The 19,949-nt window shown below is 36.3% G+C and overlaps 1 protein-coding gene across 3 annotated transcripts in view; it reads left to right on the forward strand.

Annotated features, from left to right (window-relative positions):
* The first annotated feature begins 993 nt into the window (after positions 1 to 993).
* Positions 994 to 19,949, forward strand: part of LOC131144641 (cyclin-T1-3-like) — a 48,288-nt gene continuing 29,332 nt past the window's right edge. For 2 of the 3 annotated variants that reach the window (XM_058093404.1, XM_058093405.1), the window contains exon 1: positions 994 to 1,229. Coding sequence is in view for 1 of the 3 variants with exons in the window: in XM_058093403.1 (XP_057949386.1) it covers positions 5,536 to 5,762 (227 nt within the window). In the remaining 2 variants the exon portion in view is untranslated. Of the gene's footprint in view, positions 1,230 to 5,512; positions 5,763 to 19,949 lie in introns of all 3 variants that reach the window. The other variant, XM_058093403.1, reaches the window with a different exon arrangement.

Consider the following 19,949-nt stretch of genomic DNA (forward strand, 5'->3'; position numbering starts at 1 on the left):
GTGTTCTCGGATCATCCTCTTTCCCCCTACAGAAAATTCATGGGAAAATGTTGTGGAATGATTTTTACATTTTTTTTTGAGATTTAAAAAGAAAATTATGGATGATATTATTGACTTTATTCTACGTTTTGATGACAATTTATTTATTTTCATTAAATTTTGTGTATAAAATGTTTTAATTTATGAAAGTGAATTATGATATGAACCATGGCTTAGCCACATGGTTTACCTCCTATCAATTCTCTGACAATTTTGTTGTGCCTTTGTGTTGTTGTGGTTATTCATCTCATATTTTTTCTTTTTAGAAAGAGCCGGTAACCACCCATATAGCGGTTCCATTCCAAATTTATTCATAAACCCTCACTTGTGGCGGAAGAATACTGTGGTTACAAGCAAAATCTCTCGGAGATTATAAATAAACACTAAAACCCTCCCAAAAACAAATTGCAAACAAAAATCAATAAAATAGAAAAACCAAAACTAAACTAGTCTAACCAAACAATCCAAATTAAACAGGTAAAAAACAAATAGTCAAAACAAACTACACAAGCCTAACCGAAAGAAGACGAAAAATAGAACATTAACATCTAATTTACTCATCTCATATACTTTGGGATGCTCGGTGAAATCAATGTCGTGATGAGGTGATGTTATGAACCTGTCTTTAGGAGGAGCTTGTGTTGATATTCTCTAAAAAAAATTAAAAAATGCAAATTTCAATATAGGCGATATAATAAATTAAAAATCATAAGATCTAATTTTATTATTATTATTACTATTATTAATTAATTTATTTTTAATATTGTCCATAAATAACTAAAATCAATAATCAAATTTGAAAGTCGACAAACTTCAAACAAATGCATTTGTTGTCTTTAAGTTTTTCACTATAACAAAAGTGAAAACAAAATGAAAAACAAAAGCATTGTGAAACAACGCTTAATATAAAATATATAATTATATGTGAAACCAAAGTTGAAGGTTGCTTGGGCTTGTAAATAATGTTAGAACAAGAGGATTAGTCATACAAGTGTCTGCTCGGGCGACGTGGTATTCCAAGACTACCTAATAATTTTTGGGCAAAAACGGGGAGTGAGACGAGGAGATTGCAGGCGCCGAGAGGGTGTGGTAGCCGGAGGGAAGGGAAGAGAGCCAGCGACACAGAGTTTGAAGTTCGGCAACGATACAGGATTCGTCGAAACGACGGCAAGGAGGCAACAAAATCGTCGGTACGCTTGTTCTGCTTCTTTCTCCTTCTCCTTCTCCTTCTTCTTCGTAGCTGTTTACTTTTTTGCAAGCTAAATTGCTAAAATAGTCTAGAAACCGGAGCCAGACATTCTTTCTCCACTTTTTGAAACTCAAAATTTGAAAATAATTTGGAAACTATTTTAGGGAACTATTTGTTTCTGGGGAACGAAAAACACCTCTTCGGGACGCTAATGAAGGGTAATTTCGGCTATATAACGAGGCTTGATAGCCGATGCGTCGTCCACAGAGGTTTAGGATGGGTTTGCCGTAAAAGCTTCTCTAAAGTGGGTGCTTACCAGTGTCTTGAAGTGAATGGATGAAATGAGATCGAGTTAGATTCGAGATTTGAGAAAAAATCGATATTGGTTTGAGGAAGTCAAGATTTTGGTGCTTGGTGATGTTGGGGTTTGTCTACTTTGAGTTTAAACCTGGTATTTTAGAAGATCTTTTCTGAGTTGGAAGTGTAGTTTTAAAGAACTTAGGGTTTACCCCTAACTTTTTTGTTTTTTGCATGGACATAGATTATTGACTGCAATAGATAAACAGATCCAGTATTTGACTCATTTATTTATCAGTTAATGTAGCTTTTAGCATGTTTGTCATAAATTGCAAAGTATTCCCTTTGATGCCGTTAAGGTAGTTTAATTACTTCCTGCATTTTTTCTTGAGGTGTTACTGAAATTTAATTCTTCCTTTCTGTGTCATGATTCTATGTTCTTGTTTCACCAAGTTTCCATTCATTAATTGGAAAATAGTACCAAACATTTGTCTGAACATCTGAGGTTCTGTTCAATTTTTTAGTTGTGTGTCTTGTGACACATGGAAAATTGAATTACCTGTAATTCAAGCCTGAGGTGGAATGTTGAATCTTCTTGTTATTGGTTGAGTTGAAGTTGGTTTTAACTTTGATTTGATGGTGATTTTTCCTAAGAGTTGCTGCACTTGATTTCATCTTTTTATTTTGTAAATCACTTTGTCGTCATACTATATTTTATTTATTTATTTATTTGTTAGTGAATAACATAAAATGAGGAGGGAAGTCTGTGAAATGTAGATAATTGGGCATCCCAATGGAGACAACATTTAGTGAAAAAGGCTTGCATGAAAGAAAAACATAAGCCAAATGTTGGTCAACTGCCCCATTAAAATATAGTAGTGGAAACATTTAAATTTTTTTTTGACAATAAAACAACTTCATGAAGTTACAAGAAGAGGATAAAATATCCTCCATAAAAGCAAAAATCAAAATTACAGCATTGATGCCTTCCAATACCTTTGGATGTAGATAGCTATGGTCCCCCCCAAAGCCCCAAAAGAATGTGAAAAAAAAAGAAGCAAAAAAAATAAAAAAAGTAACATTCTCCCAAAGCAAAGGCAAAGAGTTCTTATGATCTTTGAAGATCCTTGCATTCATTTCAGCCGAAGAACTCAAGAAATAGAAAACACAAGCAAATCCAGAAATTTATCCTTTTATTGCCCCCAAAGCCCCAAAATTCGACAAAATAATAAATCACACACATTCAGTTGAGCTACCCAACCCTCAGTAAAATAGGAGAACAAAGAGTTCCTGACAATTAAGAAAAAGATGAACATTACTCTTGTTTGCCTCGTGGCCTAACACACAAGACAAGAGCTTAATATGGTCTCCTTTTTGGCTACATTACCCATGTGAGTCCCTAGAAGTTTGTGTTTTAGTTGTTTGTCTTTTCTTTTCTCTCACTCGCTTTAAATTGGGTAATGGTAATAGAGTTTAGTTTTGGGAGAATATATGGGTAGGGGAGACTTTGTTGGAGTTGTTGGTGCTAAGTTTGTTTAGACTTTCTTCCATTCGTAATGCAACAATTTCAACTTTTGGTCTTTCTAAGGGGGCTCGTTTTGTTGGGAGTTCCATTTCTTTAGGAGTCTACATGATTTAGAGGTTGATGAACTTACCTCTTCATTGGGTGCGTGGGGTTCTTTTTATTTTGGGGAATCTTTTGGGCCTTTCTTCAGTCTTTTGTTAATCGTATTTTAAAATCTTCAAATGCCAGCTCATTCTCTTTGAACAAAACTATTTGGAAAGCAAAGGTTCCTTTCAAGGTCTGGGTTTTCATCTAGACTCTTGTTTTGAATAATATTGAAAAATTTTAAATTATATATTATATGAAAATATCAAAATGGCACTAACAAGATATGCCTGGCTACACTTCAATTATGCTTCATCCTTATCTTCCAATAAGTTGTGAAGATGCTCAATAGATGTTGTGGTTATCACCATAAAACATTGTAATCAACAATCACACTACCTAATTCAATAATATGGTAAAAGGCAATACAAGGTTCTATCAAGCTATATTTTAATGAAAATTATCCAAATAGAGGAATAGGAGTAAAGTTGATAGACGTTCCCATAATTTATTTTACATTAGATGGCCTAGTTCCATACTTAGGAACGTTGAGACAAATTCATGCTTTGACAATATTTAGTAGAAGACTAATTTGGAACCCATGTCTTGACCCAATGACAATGGTGGCTGCGTACATCATGCATTGCCGTAGAAGCCTTGTGCATTGGGCATTGTGTTAGCAATTGCTTTTAGACTGATTTGAAAACCATGAGTCATGGGGGAAAACATAGGGAGTAACTCAAAGAAAATCAAGCTTAGGTGTTTGCAGTTGACTTGGGAATATCTTAAATTTAAAAAGGGTTATGTTAATGAGTACTTGAGGGGGTGCTTGTTAAATTACCATTTTAAGAAATACTCTTCACTAATGCAGTGGGAATTACCACATTCAAGGTCAGGCATTGTATGAAATCGGAAGAAAATTTCTTAAATAGTAGCTTAATGAGTATATTGTTTGTGTTAGAAAATCCTTTTAAAAATATTTTGGTGGGGTGTCATGAGCAGAGTTTGGGGCAATTGTCTTGATCAACTTGTTAATGCTTTATGTTTGGAAGTATACTTACATTTCGTTCAGCGATTGACCTTGAATGTTGTGATTTCCACTTCATTGAATGAAAAATTTATGGTGACTTTCCCTGCATTGAATGAGAGCTATCACCTAAAATTCTAATATTAACAAGTGCCCATTACCCACTCATTAGCATGGTCTCTTTGTTAAAATATCTAAAACTAATAGTTAAATTGAATTCATTAGGTGATTACTTTCTTCCTGGACAAAGTAGTGTCAAAGGCTGTTTTCCCTTATAAGTTTTTCAACCTTTCATATGGACTTTCGCTCATAACAGTGTTAATACAAATGACTTGCTTCAGATTGGGAGGCCTTATAAACCTCTCAGTCCTGCTGTTTGTTGATCTGTGGCAAGGAGAGTGAGACTAATTGCCATTCATTTTTGCATTGTGAGGTGGTGAGAGTATTGTGGAATAGTTTGTTTTCCTGCATTGGTGAGTATTGGGTGGCTCCGAAGACTGTTTATGAATTCATATCAGTACAGTTCTGGGGCTTTGGAAGGAAGAGGAAAATTTGGATTTGGATTTGGGTTGTTTTTCTATATTGTGGACTCTTTGGCTTGAAAGGAATGCCAGGAATTTTAGAGACCAAAAGACCCCCACAAATTTGAGGGTAGAATTGATGTAAATTCCTTGTTTCTTTTGTCCATTTGCTTTTGTGAAGGAGGATTTCTTGTCCTCTTTTTTCTGCAACTATTTCATTCTTCTTGCTTTAATGAAGTTTTTGTTATCTAAAAAAATTATTAGATTTTTATTAGTGATTATTTTTTGGGCTTTGCATACTGGGTTTGAAATCCTGGAAGGAGCCTTTTCTTCCCTGATTGGGGAAATTGTCCAACCTAGTTAATGCTTGAAATTCTTGATGATTGCATTTTATAGGCTGTCCTGCAGTGGTCTCTTTTGATTGCAAATCAGTGCCAGTATTGACTCATAATTACTAGGAAATGCATTGAGAAATAAAAGATCTTCCTAAGCCGTCATATCAATGGGCTATTGGAGTGTAAAATTGTGGAAAGAGTGATGGATGTAGTGGTATATACTTATTTTTTTGGTGAGTGTGTGTTTGTTTGTTTGTTTTCCTAAAAAAGTTCTGAATTGGATGTGGAAGTTAAAGAGTTACAGAGGCAATCATGGACATGGTTTTATGGTGTATTCTTTATTCGTCTATGTTAGTCTATGATTTTTTTTGGGGAGAGTACCTGTTACTTTTTTCATATATATTCTCCTTACAAGTCCAAGGATAAGGAGAGAAATACATTGATAACATAATCATTACATCTGTTCACAGTAAGGACTTTACGCATCAATTTTAGATATTTGCTGGAAAGAGGTACACATGGCTGGTTTGTTGCCGGTTGATCCTTCTCATCATGCAATGCATGAAGGGGGGTTGCACAAGCTTTCTCAGGACAAACCAGAAGGAGCTGGCCGGTGGTATTTCTCTAGGAAAGAAATTGAAGAAAATTCTCCATCTAAACGAGATGGCATTGACTTGAAGAAAGAAACTTACTTGCGCAAATCGTATTGCACATTTCTTCAGGATTTGGGCATGAGGCTTAAAGTGTAAGTAGTGCTTGTTGCTGAGTACTATTTAAATTCTTTTGCTGCTGTTTTCTTTAGTTATCTCGTTACATGCAAAATTTGTGATTACGATGTTTTATTGTAGTGTTGATTTGACGAGAATGTTTAAATCTGTCTCTAGTGGCTTAGACTTTGGTGTCTAATTTATTTTGCATGATCCAAATGATTGTGCCTTCTGTATTTTTTTTTTCATTTAAAATTTTCCCCATTAGGTAGATTTGGAAGAAGTTATATTATATTTTTTAGAGCCGCCAATGACCACAAAAGCTGCAAATATTAGCACAGAAGTTGTCAATTTGTTTCTGTATTAGTTACTTCTAAACCATGAGTCAAAAAGTGTTTATGATGTTTTTTGATCATAAAAGAAGAATTATATTAAATAAAAATGTACAAAGAAGGAGAACAAGGAATCCTCCTAATAAAAGTGGGAAAAAATGAAAAAAGAAGAAGAAGAAGAAGAGAACTTTCAATACAGAACAACCAAAACCAATCACGCTGACTCAACACATTCCCTTGAAACAAGCTGCAACAACAACGAGTAAAAATGCCAAATATTGAATTTTATTCCAAATTAAAGCCAAGAAGTCTTCTTCCCCTAAAAAATGCTAGTGTTCCTTTCCATACTTCACAACAATGCATGCAACCCACAGTTCCACAAGGTTGACTTGTCTTTGCTCTTGCTTAATCCCATAAATGAAATGGCTACACATCCTCCACCATCTCTTGAATAAGCCCAATTTTTCCCAATATAACCAAAAAGTTTGTTCCATATCCTCCAAGAGAAAGAAACAATGCATATACAAATGAGAGGCAGATTCAGAACTATCAAAGCAAAGGGCATGCACATCCAGAGATCATGCCTTAGAAGGCCTCCTAATCTGCAACGCATTGTTAGTTCTAACTCTATTAAAAACAACCGACCAAATAAAATCCTTAATTTTAAAGGGAACCTTGGCCTTTCAATTACTATGATTGAGTGAAAAAGAAATGTTCTCCCAGTCCTGACCCAAAAATTTAGAGAAAGATTTGCAAGAAAAGTCTTTCGAGGAATCCAACACCCCACTTATTTACATTCTCCCTATTCGAAGGACAGAAACGCTCCGGCAAACTGTGTAGAGATGATAGCTCCTCCACCACCCTATCATTCAAAGACCCACTTAATGGAAATGCCACAAAAAATTCTCCCCACTAGAAAGCAAAAAAGAAGAAACAAACCTATTTATGCAATGGAGAAAGACAATACATATAAGGAAAAGACAAGAAGATCTGAATCTCCCACTCGTGGTTGTCTAGGAAATGAATGCAAAGCCCATTACCCACACCAAATTTGGTATTAGGAATAAAACATGGGTAAAGCTGTGATATACATCTCCAAGGACTCGAAAGAAGTTCTGAGACCCATGTTAGTATCCTACCTATCTTCTTGTAAGCCAAATTTACTTCTAATTACTTGTGCCTGTTAAGATTTGATTGAAAATGAATGACCTAACATGAAGATAGATCTCTCCCTCTATTTATAATACAAATTTAAATACATTCTAACACTAACACCCTTACTAATTCTCACTAATTAACATACTAACACACTCAAATAATAATACTAAAAGACATACATAACCTCGTAACACTCCCCTTCAAGCTGGAGCATAAGTGTCATAAGCTCCTAGCTTGTTAAAATGAATCTAACATGAGCACCCCCCAACGCTTGGTAAACAAATCAGCAAGCTGCATGTCCAACTTCACATAAGCTGTTGTAATGAGTTTCCACATAAGTTTCTCCTGAACAAAGTGGCAATCAACTTCAATGTGCTTTGACTAATCATGAAAGACTGCGTTGGAGGTAATATGAAGAGCAACTTGATTATCACATATCAACTTCATAAGCTGAGAATGTGGAAAACCCAATTCTTCCAACATGTTCTTCAATCAGACAAGTTCACAGGTAGTGTGAGCCATAGCTCTATATTTTGATACAACACTTGACCTTGCCACCACAGTTTGTTTTTCACTTTTCCAAGATATCAAATAACCACTAACCAAGATACAATACTCGGTGGTGGATCTCCGATCGAAAGGCGATCTAGCCCAATTTGCATCTGTATATTCATGGATATAAGTGTGATCTTGATCACGATATATAAGACCTCTCGCGGTTGCACCTTTGAGATATCTCAAGATGCGAATTACTCCGTCCCAATGACTTGTCCTCGGAGAATCTAGAGATTGACTCACAACACTTGTTGCAAAAGATATATTTGGCCTAGTAACTATGAGATAATTCAACTTTCCAACAAGTCTTTGGTATTGTCTAGGATTAGGTAGCAAATCACCCATATCCGGCATTAACTTGCTGTTAGGATCCATGGGTGTATCAACCGGTTTAGATCCCAATAAGTCAGTTTCATTTAACAGATCAAGAATATACTTCCTTTGTCACACAACGGTTCTGATACGAAATCTCGATACTTCTATGCCCAAGAAATATTTCAACGGTCCCAAATCTTTGGTTTGAAACTTAGTCTGTATAAAAATTTTGAGACTCTGACTACCTTTATCATCATCACTTGTAATAACAATATCATCCACATAGACAACAAGAAGGATCCTACCTGATGAAGTATGACGATAATACATGGAATGGCCCACAACACACCGTTGAAGACCAAATTCAAGTACTATAGCACTGAAACGACCAAACCATCCTCTAGGAGATTGTTTTAAACCATATAAAACCTTTTTGAGCCGACACACGAAGCTTGACTCCCCCTAAGCAACAAACCCAAGTGCTTGCTCCATATAAACTTCCTCCTCAAGGTCACTATGCAAGAAGACATATTTTAGCCCCTAGGGCATTGGCTTGGTGGATTTTAGCTGGCATATAAGAAGGAGAATTTGGGGTTCAAGCCACGATTGATGCATTGGTGGCATGAAAGTGTGATTATTCACAGTGGATACCGCCGCATGTGTCCCTTGGCTGGATTGGCCAAAATGTCCAACTAGCTGATTTGAACCTGTGACCGCATCCGATTAACCTGGCCGGTGAATTAGGGGGAAGGCCGCTGACCCGTGAGGTTGGTGCTGCATCGGGGGGTCCAAAGAGTGGCTTGTCGATGGCTGGTGTCCTCATGATAATAATAAAAAAAGAAGAAGAAGACATTTTTTTACATCTAACTGATGCAAAGGCTAGTGACAAGTAGTAGCCAAGGAGATCAACAGACGTACTGATGTAAGTTTGACAACCAGAGAAAAAGTATCAGAATAATCCAGACCATACACTTGAGTGTATCTATTAGCAACAAGATGAGCCTTTAAATGAGCCATAGAACCATCAGGGTTGACTTTCACAGTGTAAACCCAACGACAATCAACCACAGACTTGTTAGGAGGAAGAGGTACCAAGTCCCAAGCACCATTATCATGTAAAGCATTCGTCTCGTCAACCATAGTATCCCTCCATCTTAAATGGGCTAAGGCTTCCGAAATAAATTTAGGAAGGGTAGTAGATGGCAGAGCAGTGACAAAACAATAATAGGAGGGTGATAAGGAGTCATAAGAAACATAGTTGGAAATGGGGTATTGAGTACATGTGCATTTATCTTTCCAAACAGCAATAGGAGGATCAACATCATGGAAAGTATGATCATCAAACGAGGAAGCCAAATGCTTGGTATTAGAAGCTAGAGGGGACTCTCTTCCTTAGAGCCGCTGTCGTGAATACCCCTACAAATTTGGATGATCAAGGCGATGAGGAGTCGAACTACATGGAGACTCAGATGGTTGGTTGGGCAAAGACAGCAACGTAGAGTCTGGAAGATTAAGCGAATGAAAAGACTCATTGAGCTCAGAAGCGCTCAATGTTTGGGTGTAGTAAGATGTAGACTCAAAGAAGGTAACATTAGCTGAAATAAAGAAGCAATGCAGCATAGGACTATAACAACGATATCACTTTTGAGTATACGAGTAGCCCAGAGAGACACATTTTATAGCATGAGGATCCAACTTATCCACCCCAGGAGTTAGTTGATGAACAAAGGACTCACACCCAAATATATGAGGAAGAGAAAATGAAGTTGAATTAGGAAAGAGAATGGAGTAGGGAATTTTACCACTAAAAACAAAGGATGGCATTTTGTTGATTAGATAACAAGCACAAGTACAACATCACTCCAGAACAATTTTAAGTACATGCATTTGATAAAGTAAAGTGCAAGTGATTTTAAGAAGATGTCTCTTTTTCCACTCTACAACCACATTTTGTTGAGGAGTGTGTGCACGGGATGATTGATGAATAACACCAAACTGAGTCACACAAGTAGTGAATTGTGCACTGAAGAACTCTGTAGTATTATCACGCTGAAGTTTTCAAATTGGCAAACCAAATTGAGTCTTTATTTCATAACAAAAGGCACAAAATAGATGAAATAACTCAGTAAGATCTTTTATTAAATATAACCAAGTCATCCACAATGGTTACAAAGTATTGGAAACCCAACTTGGACATAACCCTACTAGGATCCCATACATATGAATGATCTAACATAAAAGGGCTTGCAGCCCATTTATTGACCCGGGAAGCGAAAGAAACACGATGGTGCTTTCTCAATTGACAAGACTCATAGTCAAGACTAAACACAAAACTCAAACTAGGAACAAGACATTTTAACTTTTCCAATGAAGGATGACCCAAGCGAAAATTTATTTGGAAAGGCGTGGCAGCAGTAGTACAGGTGGGTAGAAGGAGATGGCAGCTCAAAGTGATAGAGTCCACCAGCTTCATGCCCTCCGTCAATTGTCTTCCTCATCTTCAAATCCTGAATAACAATAGAATCAGGGAAGAATGTCACTGAACAATTCATGGATTTAATAATTTTGCTAACGGACATAAGATTGAAAGGAAATTTGGGAATATATAAAACCAAAGGAAGAGAAATAAAAGAAGTGGGATTTACAGTCCCAAGTCCATTGATTGCAGTAGTGGATCCACAGATGGTAAATTTGCTGGATATTGAAGAGTGGAGAAAAAGCTAGGTATAACCTGTGATATGATCAGTGGCAGTAGAGTCTATGACCCAAGGACGAGGACGGGAAAACAGACATTTTGTGCTTACCGGATTGGTCAAGAGATGCAATGGGAAGAGAAGCTTGTTGTGACGCTGGATAATGCTGAAACTTGGAATACTCTTCCTCTGACATAGAGATAGTACGTTGCCCCCCACTTGACCCCAAAGGTGAGGAGTCAGTGGTGGCCGCATTGGCTGGCCCAAAAGGTGTGAAGTGAGTGGTGACTGCATTGGCAACACGTAAAGGTCTGCTGTGAAGATCCGAACACTGCTCAGTACTATGATTATTCCGTCCACAATGAGTGCACTTGCGAGGAGTACCTCTGCCTTGTCCATCTTTACCACTACGACTACTTGAACCACTGTGGTAACTTTTGCGGTTGTTTGGTAGAGAACTAGAATCACTTTGTGTAGCAAAAGCTGTACCCTCATAGCCAGATGCAAGAACAAGACAATGCGTGCTAAAGGAAGCACGAAGGACACGAGAATAAACATTAGCAAATGATGGCAGCTCAGCACTACTGGGACCGAATTGCCTTAAACTTATGTCTCAAGCCTGCTAGAACACGAAGAATTGTCATCGCCTCCCTCTGCTTCTGCATCTCACGAATGTCGGAAGTTATAGGTCGCACGACGTTAAGCTCCTCCTGAATACGCTTCATCTCTCCAAAATAATCTACAGTGCTCCTATCTCCTTATTGTAACTGAAAGTACTCCTGGGATTAATTATACATACATGTAATGTTATTGGAGGAAAGAAGTTTGACATAATCCCAAATCTCCTTGCATGTATCTAGATGCATACACATCTGTGCAATCTGTGGGCTTTGTTGAATTCCATAAAAGGGAAACAATCAAGGCATCTTCCTGAACCCAGATGTCATTTCTCTTCTCATCAGAAAACTCACATTGGAGCAAGTGGTCACGTTTCCCTAATCCTGCTAAATAAATCTGAATAACTTTAGACCATTGAACATAGTTCTTTCCATTCAACTTTTGAATCTTTATTTGCGGTAGTGATGTAGGAAACAAATTTTTGGGATTCATAGATTCCATCCCAACACTCACAAATCAGCAATCACACCAAAAACGTGAAGAACAATCAGAAGATTCAAAACTAATTGGGACGATCACAAACTATGTGAAGCACTAACACAATGACGAACGAGGTGAAGAACTCACTGATGGATATAGTGCTGCCACAGCATTCACAAACAGCAACCACACCAAAAACAAGAAGAACAATCAATAATTGGAACAATCACAAACCATGTGAAGCACGGACACAACCACGGACAAGGTGAACAACTCACCGACGGATATAGCATTGCCACAGCCTCACAACTGAACATACGAATGCTGCCATAACTCCAAAAAACTCACAAGGAAGCCTTCACAAACCATGAACAAACATTAATGGAATACCGCAAGTGCATGGTCGAAGAAGGTTCAATTTTTGAGCCAAAAACTGGCCTAATAGCTTAATAATATAGTCTAAAGAAGGAATCGGAGCATGGCAGAAAAAAAGAAAGAAAAAAATGGCTAGAACTGCTCTCACACACTGGCACGTGGGTTTGGCCCTGTCGACATTTGGCCAACATAAGGGAGCGAGTGGAGGGTCCTCCGGTGATGGGGTTTTGTGGAGTGGTTCGTCGGGGGGGGGGGGGGAGGTGGTGGTGGTCAGGTGTGTCTGATTATCGGTATATGGTTGGTTTTTTGATTTAGTATGGGGATAAAGGAAGAACAGGCAGGGGAATAGTGTTTTTCGATGACGACCGAGGGAAATAGGGTTTAGATAGGATCATGCTCTGATACCATATTAAGATTTGACATAGGTCTCTCCCTATATTTGTAATACAAATTTAAATAAATTCTAATGGCAATAATACCCTTACTAACTCTCGCTAATTAACATACTAACACACTTAATAATAATAATAATACTACAGGACATATATAACCTCTAACAGTGCCAAAGTGAGTTCTCCTCAATGGAAACTTCAATAACCATTTACTCATCAAAGCAATGTTTTTTTGACACCAATTTACCTTGGTCCAGCTTCCCTCCTCCTTAAACCTAGACACCACTGTCGAAAAACCGAACCAAATCAAATTACGTACATATACATAATTGCATAATATGTACATATTGAAACTGAATTGTCCATAATTATAAAATTATGCATGTAGATTTCTGAATTATAAAAGTAATTATGTAATTATGTAATTTAATTACGAATGATAGGTACAACCAATACTATAATTGCATATCTACATAATTAAGAACATATCTAAACCAAACCTATTATGCAATTACAAACATCTACGCATATTAATTAATTTGAAAAATTGAACCAAATCAAACTATATGTGTAATTATTTACGTAATTATATAAAATATTCAAACCAAACAATCTATAGTTACATTCCACATATAGAGATTCAAATTATAATATTAGTTACTTATTTGTAGAATAGTTTTAAATGTGATACATTAAATATATTATTACTATAGCTAATAAAGTTGAAAATTTAACTGGGTTAATGGGTGAAGTGGGCACACCTATCTTTCCCATTTAATTTTTGGGCCTAAATGGGTCGCCCATTTATGATTTTATATAATTACATGGGTGTGTCCTAATTTTTTTATTTATGATGAGTATGGGTGGGTTAATAGGTTTGGGTTGTAATTGCCATCACTAGTGCATATGTTACCCAACTGGGATTAACAAAAAGCCTTCAATTTTGGAAGGACATGGATAGTGTTATACAAGGACACACTGGAATGGATAATAAAGTTTATGAGCAAGGTCTTAAATTTCAATTTTGACTAAAATTTCAAAGCTCCAAAAGTACGGAAATTTCGACGGAAATTTTTATTTTTCCATGCCAATTTTGATTTTTTGGTTTGAAGAAATGATCAAAATTAGTAGTGAAGTATGGAATTCTTTTATAAAACTTTAGAAATGGTTAATAGACATGATTACGTAAGTTTTAAGACTAATATATTACACATTAAATGCATCTATGTTGTTTACGAGGTGCAATTGTTTTAGTATAATGTGTGTTAACCATATTTGATTAATATAAATGAAATTCATAAATCAATTGTATATTATTTATCATACTAATAAAGATAATTTAGACATGAATAGTTAAATAAAATGTTGTTGTAAGATTGATTTTTTCATATAATTTCAAAAGCCCTTGTAATAATCTATTGTTTAAAAAAAGGTAAATTAAGAAGAGAAATTTCACTTTGTGCTTAAATCTCCTTTGGAATTCCAGGGAAATTTGATTCTATAGTTGAAATTTCGACAAGTTTTGCTAAAATTTCAAGATTTTGATAAATTTGGGATGATTTGTTGAGATTTTGATGGAAAGAATGTACGATGGAAATTGGCTGCCATTTCAATTTCAAGAGGGATCGAAAGTGGACTTTTCGCCAGAAATTTTAACTACTTTGCAGAAATTTAGGACCATGGTTATGAGAGGATACATGGAGGCCATGGAAATGGAGATGAAAATGAGTCCGGGGATATCATTTTAGATTTTGCCTTGTCATGCAATCTTGTTATAATGAAATGAATAATTGCTCTAAGAAACAAGAAGAACACTTAATGGCGTTCAAGAGTGGACACAATTTTTTTTTTGGATAGCAAAAGAAAATTTCATTTATAAGAGAAGAATTTACAAGAGAGAGATTGAGACATCTTCTGAAGAAAATTTGGAACAAACCAGAAAAAAAGAAGAAAAACTACAAATGGAGAAAACAAATCAGCACATTACTCCAATTTCTTTGAATATCCTGGAAAATATTCCCTCTGAAAAACCAAAACCAATGCACCACAGTGATGCTAAATACTGAATTTTATACTAGACCAGCTCCTGATTTAAGTTTTCCTCAGAGAAAATCCAAGCATTACGCTTCTTCCATATCCCCCATAAAACTGCAAATGTTCCACAGCTCCATAAGTCTGCCCATTACTTCCACCAAAACCTGCGAAAAAAATGGCTAATAAATCTTCCAGCAATGCAGCACAAACTCAACTCTCTCCCACAATACCAACATGCTTATTCCAAATTCTCCAAGAAAAAACACAGCGCAAAAGGAGATGAGAACCTGTCTCAGAGTTCTTAAAACAGAGCACACATACATTGGGAGAGAGAGCTTTTGAAGGTCTTCTGATTTGCAGCAAGTTATTAGCATTTATTTTATCAAGCACAACCAACTAGGTGAAAGCCTTAACTTTTGGGAGGAGCCTTGGCCTTCCATATAATAGGATAGAGAGGAAATGAAGAATTAGAATGGATCAAGAAACTCGAAAAAGGATATGCAAGAATACAGTCCTGACCAAGGTCTTAAATTTCGATTTTGACTCAAATTTCGAAGCTCAAAAAGTACGGAAATTTAGATGGAAATTTTGATTTTGATGTCAATTTCGATTTCGATTTCAAAAAATAATGGAAATCAGTAGAAAGCGTGGAATTTTTGTGAAACTTTAGAAATGGTTAACAAACATTATAATGTAAGTTTTAGGACTAATATATTACAAGTTAAATACATCTATGTTGTGTAGGAGGTGGAAAAGTTTTAATACAATGTGTATCAAACATATTTGTAAGACAATGTACAGTAAACATATTCAGCTAATACAAATGAAATTCATAAATTATTTAAATATTATTTATTATACAAATAATAATAATTTAGACATAAATGGTTAAATAAAATGCTTCTGTAAGTTTATTTTTTCATATAATTTCAAAAGCACTTGTAATAATATTTTGTTTCGATAAAAATAAATAAAATAAATTAGGAGAGAAATTTCACTTTGCTCCTAAATCTCGTATATTTGAATTTCGAGGAAATTGCATTGTATAATTAAAATTTTGACAAGTTTCGTTGAAATTTTGAGATTTCGATAAATTTCAGGATGATTCATTGAGATTTCGAAAAAAATTATGCAAGGCGGAAAACGACTGCCATTTCGATTTCGAGGGTGATGGAAATGGGAAATTTCGACAATTTCGTGGAAATTTAAGACCATGGTCTTGATTGATCCAAGGACCATGAACGAACATCCCCCCTCGACAAAAGGTTACATCTATTCAATAAAGATAACAAAGAAGACAACTCCACTATCTCCCTATCATTAAGAGTTCTCCTAAAATAGAGATTCCAAGAAACCAAAAGACTACTCAGATCCCAAAGGAAGATATGGCTCTATTTCGCTCAGCACTCAAATGAAGGAGACGAGGAAAAGAAGTGGAAAAAGCTACATTCCCTAGCCGAGGGTCTTTCCAGAAATGGATACCTAAGGACCTCCCCGCCTCAAGTTTAGTGTGCGGGTGAAGGAAGAGTAAATTTGAGAAAGGGTCCTCCATGGACTCCTTGAAGAACATCATAATTTTTTTTTGAAAGCAAAAGAAAATTTAATTAATAGGGTAAGAATTTACAAGAGGGAGAATGAGATATCTCCCAAAGAAAATCTGGAACAAACCAGAAAAAAACAACTAAAAACTACAAAAAGAGAAGAGAACCAACAAGCCAGCACGTTCCTCCAATCTCTTTGAATCTCCTGGAAACTATTTCCTTTTAAAAATCCAAATCCAATGCACCACATTTGATGCTAAATACTGGATTTTATCCTAGACCAGCTCCCAGATTAATTTTTTTCTCGAGAATATCTGTGCATTATGTTCCATTCATATCCCCCATAAAGCTGCAAGTAGCCACACCTCCATAAGGCCGCCCTACCCTTCCTTCTACCAAAACTTGTAAAAGAAATGGTTAGTGAGTCTTGCACCGGTGCAAGGCATGGCCAACTCTCTCCCACGATACCAAACTGCTTATTCCAAATCCTCCAAGCAAATCACAGTGCAAAAGGAGATAAGAAGCTGTCTTAGAGTTATTGTAGCTGACTAGCTGAGCACACCCATTTTCATCCAACCCAAACTTACTTCTTATTACTCTTTGCCAAAGGGAATATTCTTTTAAAGGGAAGCACCATAACCATTTACCTAAAAGAGTGGTGTTTTTAGACTCCAACTTACCAAGACCAACCTTCCCTTCTTCTTAAGACCTATAGACACTTCCCATCTAAAGAAGTGGTCCCTGTGACCCTCCCACACCAGACCATAATTATCTCAAGTTTACTAGCAAATCCTTGTTAGAATCTTAAACACAAACAGAAAATAATGCAGAATGCTAGAAAGACAAACCTGAATCAGGGTAATTCTTCCCCCAAAAGAAAAGAGAGCCCCCTTCTACCCATCTAACCACTTTGTCACCCTTTCCACAACTGGATCCCGAAACTCTAGAGCTCTAGTGTTACCCCTAAGAGGAACCTCTAAGTAAGTCAAAGGCCAATCCATAATGCCATAACCCACTTCAATGGCCTACTCCTTGACATGCTTCGCAGACACATTCAAAGATGCTAAACTACCCTTTCCCATATTAATTTTAAGGTCAGACACCCTATTGAAGATTTGGAAAGTATCCAAAATAGTATTAGCAAGCACTGCCCTTGACCTATTTGCCAAGGCTTTAGTGATAAACTTGTACACATTGTCTAAAATCCTCAGCCCTAATAGATCTAGATTTTTTAGGTAGTAAGGCTTTAAAGAGGAATTGATTCTTTTAGTAAAAGTCTCATTCTGAAAGAATTCAGTAAAAACTTTAAACAAATTGCTCTTAACAACCTCTGTATAATCTTGGAAAAAAGCAATCTTGAAGTCATTCGAACCTGGGGCCGTATCCCTTTCCATCCTAAAAAACACCCCCCTTATTTCCTCTTCATCAAATGGTCTATTTAACAAAATTTTTTGATCAACTGATCAAAGGTTATAGGATTCCAATCTAGCCTCCCTAGCAGTGTCTACCAAGGCTGTCCTTCGAATACAAATTTTGAAAGAAGTCAGTAATGATAGAAGCCATATGATGTTGGTCATTAATGACCTTCCCAAACCCCAACCTCCCCACCCCCAACCCCCCCAAAAAAGAAAAAAAAAAACACCCACCCACGCTTAACTATTCTTTCTCCTCTTACCATTGGCTAGCCTATGAAGAAAGAGGAGTTACAGTCACCGTTTTTACCCATTTAAATTTGGTCTTTTCCTCCAACTCCTAAGTTCTTGGAAGATTACCTCTTCCAGTTCATTCTTGAAGAAGGCTCTCCTTCTGTCCTTGCTTTCCAAGAGACTAATCTCTTTTTTCCCATCCAAGGCAACCAACTTACCCATAAGGCTATATTTTCTATTTCTAACATCCCCAAGCTCCTTTCAAACTTTTAGCTTCTCCATCAAGTGTTTCAATTTTCTCATGAATCTAAAACCTTCCTAGCCCCTTTCCATTTCTTCTTCCCAAGACACCCTAATCAAAGGTTTGAAAGTCGCATGGTCCAACCACATATTCTTGAACCTAAAAGGAGTAGGACCCCACACCACCTTAATAGATTCCAACAAAACGGGAAAATGGTTAGATGTGGCCCTAGGGAGAGTGCTTTAAGTAAGGTTTGGAAAGTCATCCCCCCACTCCCAAAATGTATCCAATCTGCTAGCTGTTGCCCTAGCCCCCCTTGCGGACCAAGTAAAAGGGGCATTCCCTAAGGGAGTTCTCTCAAATCACAATCCCTAATCAAAGATTCAAAGTTCTACAAACTAGCGGAATCTTTGCCCCACCCATCCTTTCTCTGGGAAATCTCACCACATTAAAATCACCTCTTACTATCCATTTGGGGAAGCAAAATCCATGAATGGAATAAAGCACTTCCTAGAAAGAGCTTCTAAGAGTTGGTCATGAAGTCCATATACTGAGGAAACCTGCCATTCCCCCCTGCCTCTCACTTCAAAACACAAAGGAAGGGGTAAAACCCGCAAATGAGTCCACTCCGGATACCTATCGAGAGTCCCACATGACAAGGATGCTTGACTTCAAAACATAGAGTTTTACCAGTAGACATTTGTACAAATAAATTGAAGAAAAAGAGCTACATAAAGCAATGCAATAGGATTATGTGGTGGAGTCTAAAGAGAGAAAATATTGAAAATTTTTGAAGATAAAATGATTAAAAATGGTGATTGGACAATAGGGATAAAGTACATGCAAACACTTTGTGGAATAGAACGGCCAACTCTATTAAAAAATAGAAAAAGAGATTTTGGGTGAATGCAAAGGAAGAGTCTTGGACAACAAGAAGTCCAGAAAGCAATAAAGACAAAAAAATTGGTATAAAACAGAAGAAAAGTTTATAAATATAGAAAGCTTTGAAACATATAAAGAGGCAAGAAAAGAGGCAAAAAAGGCCATTAGTGAAGCAAAGCATAGAACTTATGATAATTTATATGCTAAACTAGATACAAAAAGAAGGGGAAAGAGACTTATATAAACTAGCTAGAACTAGAGAAAGAAAGTGCAAAGATTTAGGGAATGTAAAATGTATAAAGGTTGAGAATGATAGTGCCTTGGTAGAAGAAGAATACATAAAAGAGACATGTTGAAGATACTTAAATACGTTGTTTAATGAAAACAAAATTGAAGGCTTAAACCTAGAAGTGACAAATAAGGAAAAGACTAAAGTTATGAGATTTATTTGCAAAATTAGAGTCACTAAAGTTAAGCCGACTTTAAGAAAAATAAAAAGTGGGAAATTTATAGGCCCATTTAACATCCCAATTGAAGTTTGGGAATGTTTAGGGGATAAAGGAAGTATATGGTTAACTAATCTATTCAACACTATTATAAAAACCAAGAAAATGCCGAAGGAATGAAGGAAAAGCACATCAATACCTATTTGCAAAACAAAGGTGATGTTCAAAATTGTAATAACTATCGTGGAATTAAACTTATGAGTCATACGATGAAATGATGGGAAAGGGTAATTGAACAAAGAATACGAACAGAAACGAGGGTCTAAGAGAAACAATTTGGTTTTATGCTTGGGAGATCGACAACAGAAGCTATTTGTCTACTAAGAAGACTAGTGGGAAAGTTTGAAGAAAAGAAGAGGGACTTGCATATTGTTTTTATTGACTTATAGAAAACATATGATAAGAGTACGTAGGGAAGTTCTATGCTGAGTTTTATGAAAAAAAGAGTATGCAGCAG

This window comes from Malania oleifera, chromosome 12 (assembly GCF_029873635.1).
Source record: "Malania oleifera isolate guangnan ecotype guangnan chromosome 12, ASM2987363v1, whole genome shotgun sequence".
Lineage (NCBI taxonomy): Eukaryota > Viridiplantae > Streptophyta > Magnoliopsida > Santalales > Ximeniaceae > Malania > Malania oleifera.